Here is a 13,005-nt window from a genome sequence, read left to right as displayed (position 1 = left end):
CCATTGTACTCTATATAAATTTTTTATTTTTAGACATAATTTACGTAAAATTGGACTAAATTTATGTAACTTTATTATTTTTGGGAAAAAATTCAAAAACCTTGTGAAAACAGAGTTTTACGTAAAACCTTTGAACTTTGCGTAAATCTTTTATTTTTAGCCATAATTTACGTAAAGTTGGACTACATTTACATAAGCTTGATATTTTTGGAGAAAAAAATTCATAAACCTTGTGAGAATAGAGTTTTACGTAAAACCATTATACTCTACATAAATCTTTTATTTTTAGACATAATTAACGTAAAGTTGGACTAAATTTATATAACTTTTTTATTTTTGGAGAAAAAATTCAAAAACCTTGTGAAAATAGAGTTTGATGTAAACCCTTTGAACTTTACGTAAATCTTTTATTTTTAGACATAATTTACGTAAAGTTGGAGTACATTTACATAAGCTTGATATTTTCGGAGAAAAAAATTCATAAACCTTGTGAGAATAGAGCTTTACGTAAAACCATTATACACTACGTAAATCTTTTATTTTTAGACATAATTCACGTAAAGTTGGACCAAATTTACGCAACTTTGTTGTTTTTGAAGAAAAAATTAATAAAGCTTGTGAGAATAGAGTTTTACGTAAAACCATTGTACTCTGTCTAAATCTTTTATTTTTAGACATAATTCACGTAAAATTGGACCAAATTTACGTAACTTTATTATTTTTGGGGAAAAAATTAAAAAACTTGTGAAAACAGAGTTTTACGTAAAACTTTTGAACTTTGCGTAAATCTTTTATTTTTAGACATAATTTACGTAAAGTTGGACTACATTTACATAAGCTTGATATTTTTGGAGAAAAATAATAATAAACCTTGTGAGAATAGAGTTTTACGTAAAACCATTGTACTCTACGTAAATCTTTTATTTTTAGACACAATTCACGTAAAGTTGGACTAAATTTACGTAACTTTATTATTTTTTGAGAAAAAAATTAATAAACCGTGTGAGAATAGAGTTTTACGTAAAACCATTGTACTCTACGTAAATCTTTTATTTTTAGACATAATTCACGTAAAATTGGACTAAATTTACGTAAATTTATTATTTTTGGGAAAAAAATTCAAAAACTTGTGAAAACAGAGTTTCACGTAAAACCTTTGAACTTTGCGTAAATCTTTTATTTTTAGACATAATTCACGTAAAGTTGGACTAAATTTACATAAGCTTGATATTTTTGGACAAAAAAATTCATAAACCTTGTGAGAATAGAGTTTTACTTAAAACCATTGTAATATGCGTAAATCTTTTATTTTTAGACATAATCCACATAAAGTTGGACTAAATTTACGTAACTTTATTATTTTTTGAGAAAAAAATTCAATAACCTTGTGAAAATAGAGTTTTACGTAAAACCTTTGAACTTTACGTAAATCTTTTATTTTTAGACATAATTTACGTAAATTTGGACTACATTTACGTAACTTTATTATTTTTGGAGAAAGAATTCAAAAAACCTTGTCAAAACAGAGTTTTACGTAAAACCTTTGAACTTTACGTAAAACTTTATTTTGGACATAATTTACGTAAAGTTGGACTACATTTACGTAAGCTTGATATTTTTGGAGAAAAAAATTAATAAACCTTGTGAGAATAGAGTTTTACGTAAAACCATTGTACTCTACGTAAATCTTGTTTTTTAGACATAATTCACGTAAAGTTGGACTAAATTTATGTAACTTTGTTGTTTTTGGACAAAAAATTCATAAACCTTGTGAGATAGAGTTTTACGTAAAATCATTTTACTTTACATAAATCTTTTATTTTTAGACATAATTCACGTAAAGTTTGACTAAATTTATGTAACTTTATTAGTTTTGGAGAAAAAATTCAAAAACATTGTGAAAACAGGGTTTTACGTAAAACCTTTGAAATTTACGTAAATCTTTTATTTTCAGACATAATTTACGTAAAGTTGGACTACATTTACATAAGCTTGATATTTTTGGAGAAAAAAATTCATAAACCTTGTGAGAATAGAGTTTTACGTAAAACCATTGTACTCCACGTAAATCTTTTATTTTTAGACATAATTCACGTAAAGTTGGACTAAATTTACGTAACTTTATTATTTTTGGTGAAAAAATTCAAAAACTTTGTGAAAATAGAGTTTTACGTAAAACCATTGTGCTCTATGTAAATCTTTAATTTTTAGACATAATTCACGTAAAGTTGGGCTAAATTTACATAAGCTTGATATTTTTGGGCAAAAATATTCATAAAACTTGTGAGAATAGAGTTTTAGTTAAAACCATTGTAATCTGCGTAAATCTTTTATTTTTAGACATAATTCACGTAAAGTTGGACTAAATTTATGTAACTTTATTATTTTTTGAGAAAAAAATTCAAAAACCTTGTGAAAATAGAGTTTTACGTAAAACTTTTGAACTTTACGTAAATCTTTTATTTTTAGACATAATTTATGTAAAGTTGGACTACATTTACGTAACTTTATTATTTTTGGAGAAAAAATTCAAAAACCTTGTGAAAACAGAGTTTTACGTAAAACCTTTGAACTTTACGTAAAACTTTATTTTGGACATAATTTACCTAAAGTTGGACTACATTTACGTAAGCTTGATATTTTTGGAGAAAAAAATTAATAAACCTTGTGAGAATAGAGTTTTACGTAAAACCATTTTACTCTACGTAAATCTTTTATTTTTAGACATAATTCACGTAAAGTTGAACTAAATTTACGCAACTTTATTATTTTTGGAGAAAAAATTCAAAAACCTTGTGAAAACAGAGTTTTACGTAAAACCTTTGAAATTTACGTAAATCTTTTATTTTTAGACATAATTGATATAAAGTTGACCTACATTTACGTAAGCTTGATATTTTTGGAGAAAAATTTCATAAACCTTGTGAGAATAGAGTTTTACGTAAAACCATTGTACTCTATATAAATTTTTTATTTTTAGACATATTTACGTAAAATTGGACTAAATTTATGTAACTTTATTATTTTTGGGAAAAAATTCAAAAACCTTGTGAAAACAGAGTTTTACGTAAAACCTTTGAACTTTGCGTAAATCTTTTATTTTTAGCCATAATTTACGTAAAGTTGGACTACATTTACATAAGCTTGATATTTTTGGAGAAAAAAATTCATAAACCTTGTGAAAATAGATTTTGACGTAAAACCATTGTACTCCACGTAAATCTTTTATTTTTAGACATAATTCACGTAAAGTTTAAGTAATTTACGTAACTTTATTATTTTTTGTGAAAAAATAAATAAACCTTGTGAAAATAGAGTTTTACGTAAAACCATTGTACTCTACGTAAATCTTTTATTTTTAGACATAATTTACGTAAAGTTGGACTACATTTACGTAACTTTATTATTTTTGGAGAAAAAATTTAAAAACCTTGTGAAAACAGACTTTTACGTAAAACCTTTGAACTTTACGTAAATCTTTTATTTTTTGACATAATTGACATAAAGTTGAACTACATTTACGTAAGCTTGATATTTTTGGAGAAAAAATTCATAAACCTTGTGAGAATAGAGTTTTACGTAAAACCATTGTACTCTATGTAAATCTTTTCTTTTTAGACATAATTTATGTAAAATTGGACTAAATTTATGTTACTTTATTATTTTTGGGGAAAAAATTCAAAAACCTTGTGAAAATAGAGTTTTACGTAAAACCTTTGAACTTTGCGTAAATCTTTTATTTTTAGACATAATTTACGTAAAACTGGACTACTTTTACGTAAGCTTGATATTTTTGGAGAAAAAAAATTCATAAACCTTGTGAGAATAGAGTTTTATGAAAAACCATTATACACTACGTAAATCTTTTATTTTTAGACATAATTCACGTAAAGTTGGACTAAATTTACATAACTTTATTATTTTTGAAGAAAAAATTCAAAAACCTTGTGAAAATAGAGTTAGACATAAAACCTTTGAATTTTACGTAAATATTTTATTTTTAGACATAATTTACGTAAAGTTGGATTACATTTACCTAAGCTTGATATTTTTGGAGAAAAAAATTCATAAATCTTGTGAGAATAGAGTTTTATGTAAAACCATTGTACTCTACGTAAATCTTTTATTTTCAGACATAATTCACGTAAAGTTTGACTAAATTTATGTAAGCTTGATATTTTTGGAGAAAAAAATTCATAAACCTTGTGAGAATAGAGTTTTACGTAAAACCATTGTACTCTACCTAAATCTTTTATTTTTAGACATATTTCACGTAAAGTTGCACTAAATTTATGTAACTTTATTGTTTTTGGAGAAAAAATTCAGAAACAATGTGAAAATAGAGTTTTACGTAAAATCTTTGAACTTTACGTAAATCTTTTATTTTTAAACATAATTTGCGTAAAGTTTTAGTAAATTTATGTAACCTTGTTATTTTTGGAGAAAAAATTTAAAAACATTGTGAAAATAGAATTTTACGTAAAACGTTTGAACTTTACGTAAATCTTTTATTTTTAGACATAATTTAAGTAAAGTTGGACTACATTTACGTAAGCTTGATATTTTTGGAGAAAAAAATTCATAAACCTTGTGAGAATAGAGTTTGATGTAAAACCATTGTACTCCACGTAAATCTTTTATTTTTAGACATAATTCACGTAAAGTTGGACTAAATTTACGTAACTTTATTATTTTTGGTGAAAAAATTCAAAAACCTTAAGGAAAATAGAGTTTTACGTCAAACCTTTGAAATTTACGTAGATCTTTTATTTTTAGACATAATTTACATAAAATTTGACTACATTTACGTAAGTTTGATATTTTTGAAGAAAAATATTGATAAACTTTGTGACAATAGAGTTTTACGTAAAACCATTATACTCTACGTAAATCTTTTATTTCTAGACATAATTCACGTAAAGTTAGAATAAATTTACATAACTTTATTATTTTTGGAGAAAAAAATTCATAAACCTTGTGAGAATAGAGTTTTACGTAAAACCATTATACTCTACGTAAATCTTTTATTTTTAGACACAATTCACGTAAAGTTGGACTAAATTTATATAACTTTTTTATTTTTGGAGAAAAAATTCAAAAACCTTGTGAAAATAGAGTTTGACGTAAAACCTTTGAACTTTACGTAAATCTTTTATTTTTAGACATAATTTACGTAAACTTGGACTATATTTATGTAAGCTTGATATTTTTGGAGAAAAAAAATTCATAAACCTTGTGAGAATAGAGTTTTACGTAAAACCATTGAACTCCGCGTAAATCTTTTATTTTTAGACATAATTATCTTAAAGTTGGACTAAATTTACGTAACTTTATTATTTTTGGTGAAAAAATTCAAAAACCTTGTAAAAATAGAGTTTTACGTCAAATCTTTGAAATTTACGTAAATCTTTTATTTTTAGACATAATTCACAATTTATATTAAGATTTAATCCATAAAAAAATTAGACTTTTTACATCTTTAATTAGAAAATTAAGTGTTGATAAATAATAAAACACATTACAAACTTTAATATATATTTCATTATTTGCAATTTTTTTTCGAGTTTATGTTCGACCACAAGTTTACCATCTACTATTCTTGAATCTCGATAATAACACATGATTGTTTTTCTTTATAAATATTGTAAACTCATGTGGGGTAAATCATAAGGTGTTTTTGTTTTATACGCTGCTTATTACATGTATCTTTTGGTGAATTTGGTTAACTCGTTAGTAGCTCGATAAAAACTCGGATCGGTCAAAGCTCGAGTAAATTCGATTAAAGCTCTCATCGGTCAGAGCTCTTCACACCTCAGTTCGAGAGGCTCATCTCGAGATATTAACGAGCCAATACCAAGCCTAGCTAGGTTCGGGCTCGATTCGGCTTGTTTACACCCCTAATTATAATAAGGTAAACAACATTATGAGGCCCTTGAACTTTTATTTTTTAATGTATCAGTCTTATTTTTTTATTTAGACACATAAAGTCTTTGATCATTTATTTTTGGTTCTATTAAGCTCTTACTTGTTAAATTAGTTAGTTGTGAACATCTAATTCAGTTAAAAATATTTTCTTCATGTCATATCAAAAACTTATTTCAAACTGTAAAAAAATATAAATTTTGAACGCATGTGAAATAAATAATAATATGTTAACCAATTTTTGTGTTCAAAGCTGATTTTTTTTGTCATCATTTGTGATAAAAAAAATTAAAAATCAGGAGCTTAATGTATCTAAATAAAAATGAAATAAAAGTTTAATGAGTGTTTAATGAGTGTCACGTGTCTATGTTTATATTCGTTTGATTTCACTCTTATTAATGATTTTCACACTAAGAGTCCGTTTAGTACGATATAATGCAATGTAATATAATGTAATCAATGTTGTAATTTAATCAAATGTGTAATGTAATGGAATGGAATAATGATTCCATTACCATGTTTGGTTGGCAAATGTTAATAAAATTGATAAAATGAAATTATTATTACAATATGTATGTTTATATTAGTTAAATGAAAATTTCATGTCTTTTTTACGTGTTTCTCGTTTTTCCATTTTTCGCATTTTTCTGTTTACTATTTTTTCTTCGTGTTTTCATGTTTTTCCCTTTTTCTTTTCATTTTTCAGCTTTTCCAATTTTCATTGTTTTTCTCAATTTTTTTCTCTTTTTCATTTTTCTCATTTTCACATTTTCCGTGTTTTTTTTCTCTTTTTTTTTGTGTTTTTCACATTTCTTCACATTTTCATGTTTTTCGCCTTTTCCCATTTTCCCATTTTCGCGTTTTTTCATTTTTATCATTTTTTTCAATTTTTCTCGTTTTTTCATGTTTTTCGTATTTTTTCGGTTTTTATATTTTCATGTATTTGCCGTATTTCACCATTAGTGATAAAAAATACAAAGGTCAGTCGTAATAATGATTTATACCTATTTTGTTTATAATACTCATTACATAGTGTAAAAAAAATTGAATGATGTATTTGTGATTTCATTACGATAAAAATGATATAACTAACCAGACGTGGTAATGAACCTGCATTGTAATGTTCATTCCAACGCTCATTACAGCGTACCAAACGGGCCTAATTACTCTCTCCTTATCTTAACTAACTAGTGGAGGGTGGTTTAGTCTATTTTTTTTAAAAAAAAATTAATACAAATTAATTTTTTTTTTAGTATATACAATTTATTCAAAATCGACAGAGCGGGAAGGTTAGACGATATTGAGCATAACCAATAACAGCAAATCTGTTAAGAATACTATGTCCGTACATCATCACTTATCCAGATGCAATGATATAGATAGAGTTTTAACTCAACCAAAACTCAGTTCTACTCGAAATCAAAAAAAAAAAAAAAAACTTGAAATTTCTACGAAATATATATTCTTTTTTCAAACTGTAATACCTAATTTATAGGATATATAAGAGCTAGTTGAGATAGAATATACTATCCAAGAAAAACAAATTATCGTGCTTCTGCTTCTTTTTCTTTCACTCTAATGGCTTCTCAAAACAGTCAATTTTCTTCTCTTCGTCTTCAACCTAATTATCGTGCTTCTGCTTCTTTTTCTTTTTCGGCCACCATGTCTTCAGGCATGTTTCCTGTTCCGGCCGATGAGAACAGCAAGAATGGAATTGATATTGCATTCTTTGATTCTTTTCCACCCGGATATAGATTTTGTCCGACTGAAGTTGAGCTTATTCTTTGTTATTTGAAGAGAAAGATTAAGGGCCAGACCTTGCCCAAGAGCAAAATCATGGATGTTAATCTATATGAATACAATCCTGAGAAGCTTGCAGGTGATTTTTCTGCGTATTATTTGTGATAATCAGTGGAATTTTTGTCTAGAAATCTTTGATTAGGGTTAGGTTTTCTGATAAAGATTAGTTCTAATTACACTGATTAATATCTGTTTGAATGGATTGGGGATTTTGATGGAGGAATTTAAGAGGTAATTTTTCTGTGTTTTTTCTGATAATCATGGAATTTTTTGTCTAGAATTTTTTTTATTAGGGTTAGGTTTCCTGATAAAGATTAGTTCCAATTACACTGATTAATATCTGTTTGAATGGATTGGGGATTTTGATAGAGGAATTTAAGAGGTTATTTTTCTGTGTTTTTTCTGATAATCATTGAATTTTTGTCTAGAAATTTTGTTATTAGGGTTAGGTTTTCTGATAAAGCTTAGTTCTTTCCGATGGCTTTAGTAGATTTTAACTTGTTTTTCAATCGTAATTACACTGATTAATATCTGTTTGAATGGATTGGGGATTTTGATAGAGGAATTTAAGAGGTGCGGTGAGAAGGAGTGGTATTTCTTCACGCCAAGGAACAAGAAGTACCCAAACGGAAGCAGGCCGAATCGGGCTGCCGGAGAAGGATTCTGGAAGGCGACCGGCAGCGACTCAAGGATCGAGTATGAAGGTAAAGATATTGGATTGAAAAAGGTACTTGTCTTCTACATGGGAAAACCTCCAAAGGGTGAGAAAACCGACTGGATTATGCAGGAATTTAAGGTTCTTGATGCTCCTGTTCCGAAAAGAAAGCATCAAGGTGATATGAAGGTACTAAATCTTTACTAGATTCATCTATTATTTCGTTTCCGTATATGTGTTAGTACCGTTTCGTGTCGATTTCGTGTCGGTGTCCATAAAGGCTATTATTTTAGGGTTTTGTTTTAGAAGTATCCATTGTTTTATTAGGGCTATGTTTTATAAATAACGTTTCCCGCATTTCAGTGTCTATATCCGTTTTTATTAGGGCAGCAGTCCCCACTCCTATCCCGCTCTATTTGTAACCCTAGATACGTTTTAATTGTTTATCGTTAATTTATTGCAGCTTGATGATTGGGTTCTCTGCAAAATTTATAACAAAAATGATAAACCTGGAAGATCTGCTCCGAAAAATCCACAGATTACAGAAGAAATCCCCAGCCCGAATCCTAATCATGAAGATGCGGCTCATGTTCATGAAGTTCATGAAGATGCAGCTCCTGCTATTCAGATGGAGATAGATCCGAATTATCAACAATTCAACCCTAACAGCAGAGCTGAGTTTGACAAATCTTTTATTCATAATGTCAATTATTTTCCTGAATACAGCTATCTGCAACAACAACCGTTATCATCGTGCATCTTTGGTCCTTATGTTGATGTTGCTGCGGAATATAATTATGTTGATGTAGCTGCGGAATACGCTTCTATGTCTAATCCTATGCACGACATAGCTACGGGATATGCTTCTATGAATCCGCATTCTAATCCTACGCACGACATAGCTGTCGGATATGCTTCGATGAATCTCCATTCTGACCCTATGATTGGAAATACTACTTTTGATTTGCAATTTCCAAATGAAGATTGGACTATGGTAGAATACCCCGATGATGATGAGTCCAGATTTTAGTATTGATTAATTAGTTTTCTAATTGGGGTATTAATTAAGATAAACATTTTGCTTTAGAATTTTTTTTTGTCTTGGATTAGAGGATTTTTTCCTTCTATGATTATTTGCTATTCTATTATTAATTGCTATGAATTGTGATTAATATATGAAAATATATTTTCCAGACTCTATATGATTTGTTTTTTTTAATCTTTGTTAATTATTGTCTTATTTTGATTATTGGGTTTGAATTTTATATTGATGTTATCATTATATGGTTAATATGAAAAGAAACCGTGATAGAGTTAATCATGTATAGTGACAAAATATTAAGCGCTAGTCAAGTAGACAAAACCATTAAGAATTAATCGAGGATCAATCGGGATTCTAATCTGGTAGACTTAAGTAGTCATCACCCCCTCCCCTGGGTTATTTCACGCTGTCAAGACCTTAGGAATTAATAGGGTTTGGGATATCGGTTTTATCCATACTTACCGTGAAGACAAACCAATCTGGTGATTTAATGACGATTTTTTCATAGAGTTTTATTTTTTTTATATATCTTGGATCATCACGAGTACGATGTGCTTCCAAAATTTTTTATCTAAAAATCGTAGTGACACGTATCTCAACTGTGTAGTTCGTTACAAAAAGTTCACATAAACATTTGTTTAAGTAATACATGTTGTTGCTATTGCTACCTATATCAACTGTAATTAATATATAAGATATTTTGGAGACTATAATTTGCTGCTTTTTTCTTCTAGTTACTGCCTTATTTTGATTAAATTGGGTTTGAAATCCATGATTTTTATATCGTTATCATTAAATGTTTAATATGAAACTGAATCGTGATAGGATTAAAGTAAAATTAAATATTATAGTAAAAAGTGATAGGAATTTTTTCTTTTACTCTTCATGAATTTAGAAAATTGTGAAAATCAAAATCATGCTAAATAAATGATGAATAAATTAAAAATTGTGGAAAGTTGTATTCAAGGTTGTAAAAAATACTAATTAGGTCGACAAAACCTTCGAAAATTAATCGAGGATTAATGGGATTAATGAGATTTGTGTTTTGTATTTTTTCTTTATTAATAAAAATATAATTATATCCTCCCTTGGCTTATTTCATGCTGCCAGGGCCTTAATAGGCGGAGCATTTTTTCTCCATCCTCGCCCTATGACAAAAATTAAATAGAAATTTCTCATCTTCCTTATAGGACGAATCCCCGTGGGGGATAATCCATGTTCTGTTTAGAATCCTAATGGATGTGGCAATTTTCAATACGATTGACAGAGATAATTCAATTGACACGACACGACACGATTTTTTTTATAAAGAAAAGTTTAGAGAAGGAGAGTCCAACAAATGGTAGCGGAAATCAAACTCAAATTGAGGTTTCATAAGAAACGGTTTCTTACCATTATTTATTTTATTTTATTTTGCATTTATATATACTCATATAAAACATATAATAACATAACACAATTTTGATACCAAAAACCTGAACACAATGTTCATCTACATGTTCAACTTCCAACCCAAATAAACCAAGAACCCAACTATACATCTTATTGGACTGCCAAAATAACTAAAGAAATAATAATTTGTAAATTTTTTTCAATGTTTCTTGATTATCCTATTATTAATTAATTGGTTGGAGCTTGATTATATAATATTTTGGATAATCTCTTTTACACTAAAATTTTATGCCTAATTGTATTACATCTGGCCATTATTATGTTCGAATCGTATTCATATCGTATCATTTTTTGTTTCGTGTTAAGAAGAGTAAACTTAAATTCAACCAAAAAAATTTGGTATTACAATTGTGGATCAATTTTATGGATTAACTTTTATAACATAATGGCTTAATATATTTTTAGTCAACAATATATACTTTTAAAATGACATGTTGAGTCATAAACTTTCTTATATTATAATGTTCAAAAGTGAGATAAAGAAAAAAAATAAAAAAGAAAAATATTGTTTTTCCGATTAGAGGTGGCAATAAAGTACATACAATACAATTACACGCTACGAAATCGATACGTAATTTTAGTGTTTAGGTTTAGCTTGTAAACAAAGGCCTAACTCATCCCAAAAGGTACCTCAAAGGGTGAGGATTGCCTCACATATTTAAGGAGTCATATAGCTTTCTCATTTAGTAATGTGGGATGTTTAACACGCCCCCCTCACGCCCAATTCATTTGGTGCGTGACGCTAATATCAGCGGGAGCCCCAACATTGAACCATGGCTGGCGAAACACCCACTTTCGACACCCCCGTCGAGATCGACCATGACTCGGAGGCATTGGGCCTCGTCGGCGTCCGTGTAGTCTTTCACTCGAGGCGCGAGGTGCGAGCGGCTTTCGCATTCACTCAGTCCCTTTCGGTTCAGGACCCGGCAGCGTGGCATCCTCGGAGCGCTTGGCGAACCGTTTCGCTGCGGTCTCCTGCCTACTCGTGCTCCTTTCGAGCACACCACTTGCGATCGCTGGATGGACTCGCCGACGTGGCCAAGGGAGCGCTTGGTAAACGTCGCAGCTAGCACATTAACGGCTCTGATACCATGTAAACAAAGACCTAACTCATCCCAAAAGGTACCTTAAAGGGTGAGGATTGCCTCACATATTTAAGGAGCCATATAGCTTCCTCATTTAGCAATGTGGGATGTTTAACACGGCTTAATAAGTAATATGTCATTTTTGGGTTTACACAATATTGACACATAAATTTTTGGGCTGGGTTTGGATTGATATGCTAACCCAAAAACGACATGAAACGACACGAATATTTAAAATTATTGTTATGTTCTCTCGTGTTTTTATGTCACTTTATTCATAAAGATAATAAAATTATTATTATTACTTGTAAATATGATCCGAACCTCTTAGATTATAAACATATCACATGACCCTCTAACATGATATTACGGGCTTTTTTTTATAGTTAATGTTAATATACTAATGTAAAAATGACATACTATGTCTTTCTATATTTTTAAAAGTTATCATTAATATATATGCATAACAAAATTACATGTAATCTCAAAACACGATACAAAATCGATACTAACCCGAACAGGTTAACACAATTGTGACACAAAAGTTTTTGGATTGGGTTTGGGCTAATTCTTTTTGACACGAACCCGACACGAACTCGACTCGAACATGATAATTGTCAGGTCTAGTTCCGATCATTGTCTCGATAGGCAGTTTAGGCGGCCAAAAAATACCTCAAGGACCTAATCGAGAAAAATCGGAAAGGATTTTCGATTTTGAACGTCTAGAATAATATGTTTCATAAATAAAATAAATCAACACAACTTCTGATTAGGGATTGAACTTATGGTTGTGAAATTATTTACTTTATTTTTCAAACAACAAATCATATTGTGTGTTTTCAAACTAGATTAGATGAGCGTTTCATAGATTTGTTATAAAGAATAATCTCAAAATGTTAATTGTGTAATGAAAGGAAAAAAAAAAAAAAAAAAAAAAAAATCGGGTCAATTTCGAACATTACTAATAAAACTCTCTTTTCGGTTATAAATCATACATTTCCACTATACATGCACGTCATGAAATCAATTATGAATGATAACTCATAAAT

The 13,005-nt window shown here is 28.9% G+C and overlaps 1 protein-coding gene across 1 annotated transcript; it reads left to right on the top strand.

Annotated features, from left to right (window-relative positions):
* Nucleotides 1–7,500: 7,500 nt before the first annotated feature.
* Nucleotides 7,501–9,454, top strand: LOC136217094 (NAC domain-containing protein 72-like). Its single transcript, XM_066003681.1, has 3 exons — nucleotides 7,501–7,801; nucleotides 8,283–8,566; nucleotides 8,841–9,454. Exons 1-3 carry the CDS (start codon nucleotides 7,501–7,503, stop codon nucleotides 9,405–9,407), a joined length of 1,152 nt encoding a protein of 383 aa, XP_065859753.1. The 3' UTR covers nucleotides 9,408–9,454.
* Nucleotides 9,455–13,005: the final 3,551 nt, after the last annotated feature.

Source organism: Euphorbia lathyris, chromosome 1 (genome assembly GCF_963576675.1).
Source record: "Euphorbia lathyris chromosome 1, ddEupLath1.1, whole genome shotgun sequence".
NCBI classification, from domain to species: Eukaryota; Viridiplantae; Streptophyta; class Magnoliopsida; order Malpighiales; family Euphorbiaceae; genus Euphorbia; species Euphorbia lathyris.
Note: the sequence above shows the minus strand (reverse complement) of the source record. Positions and strands in the feature narration are given on the sequence as shown.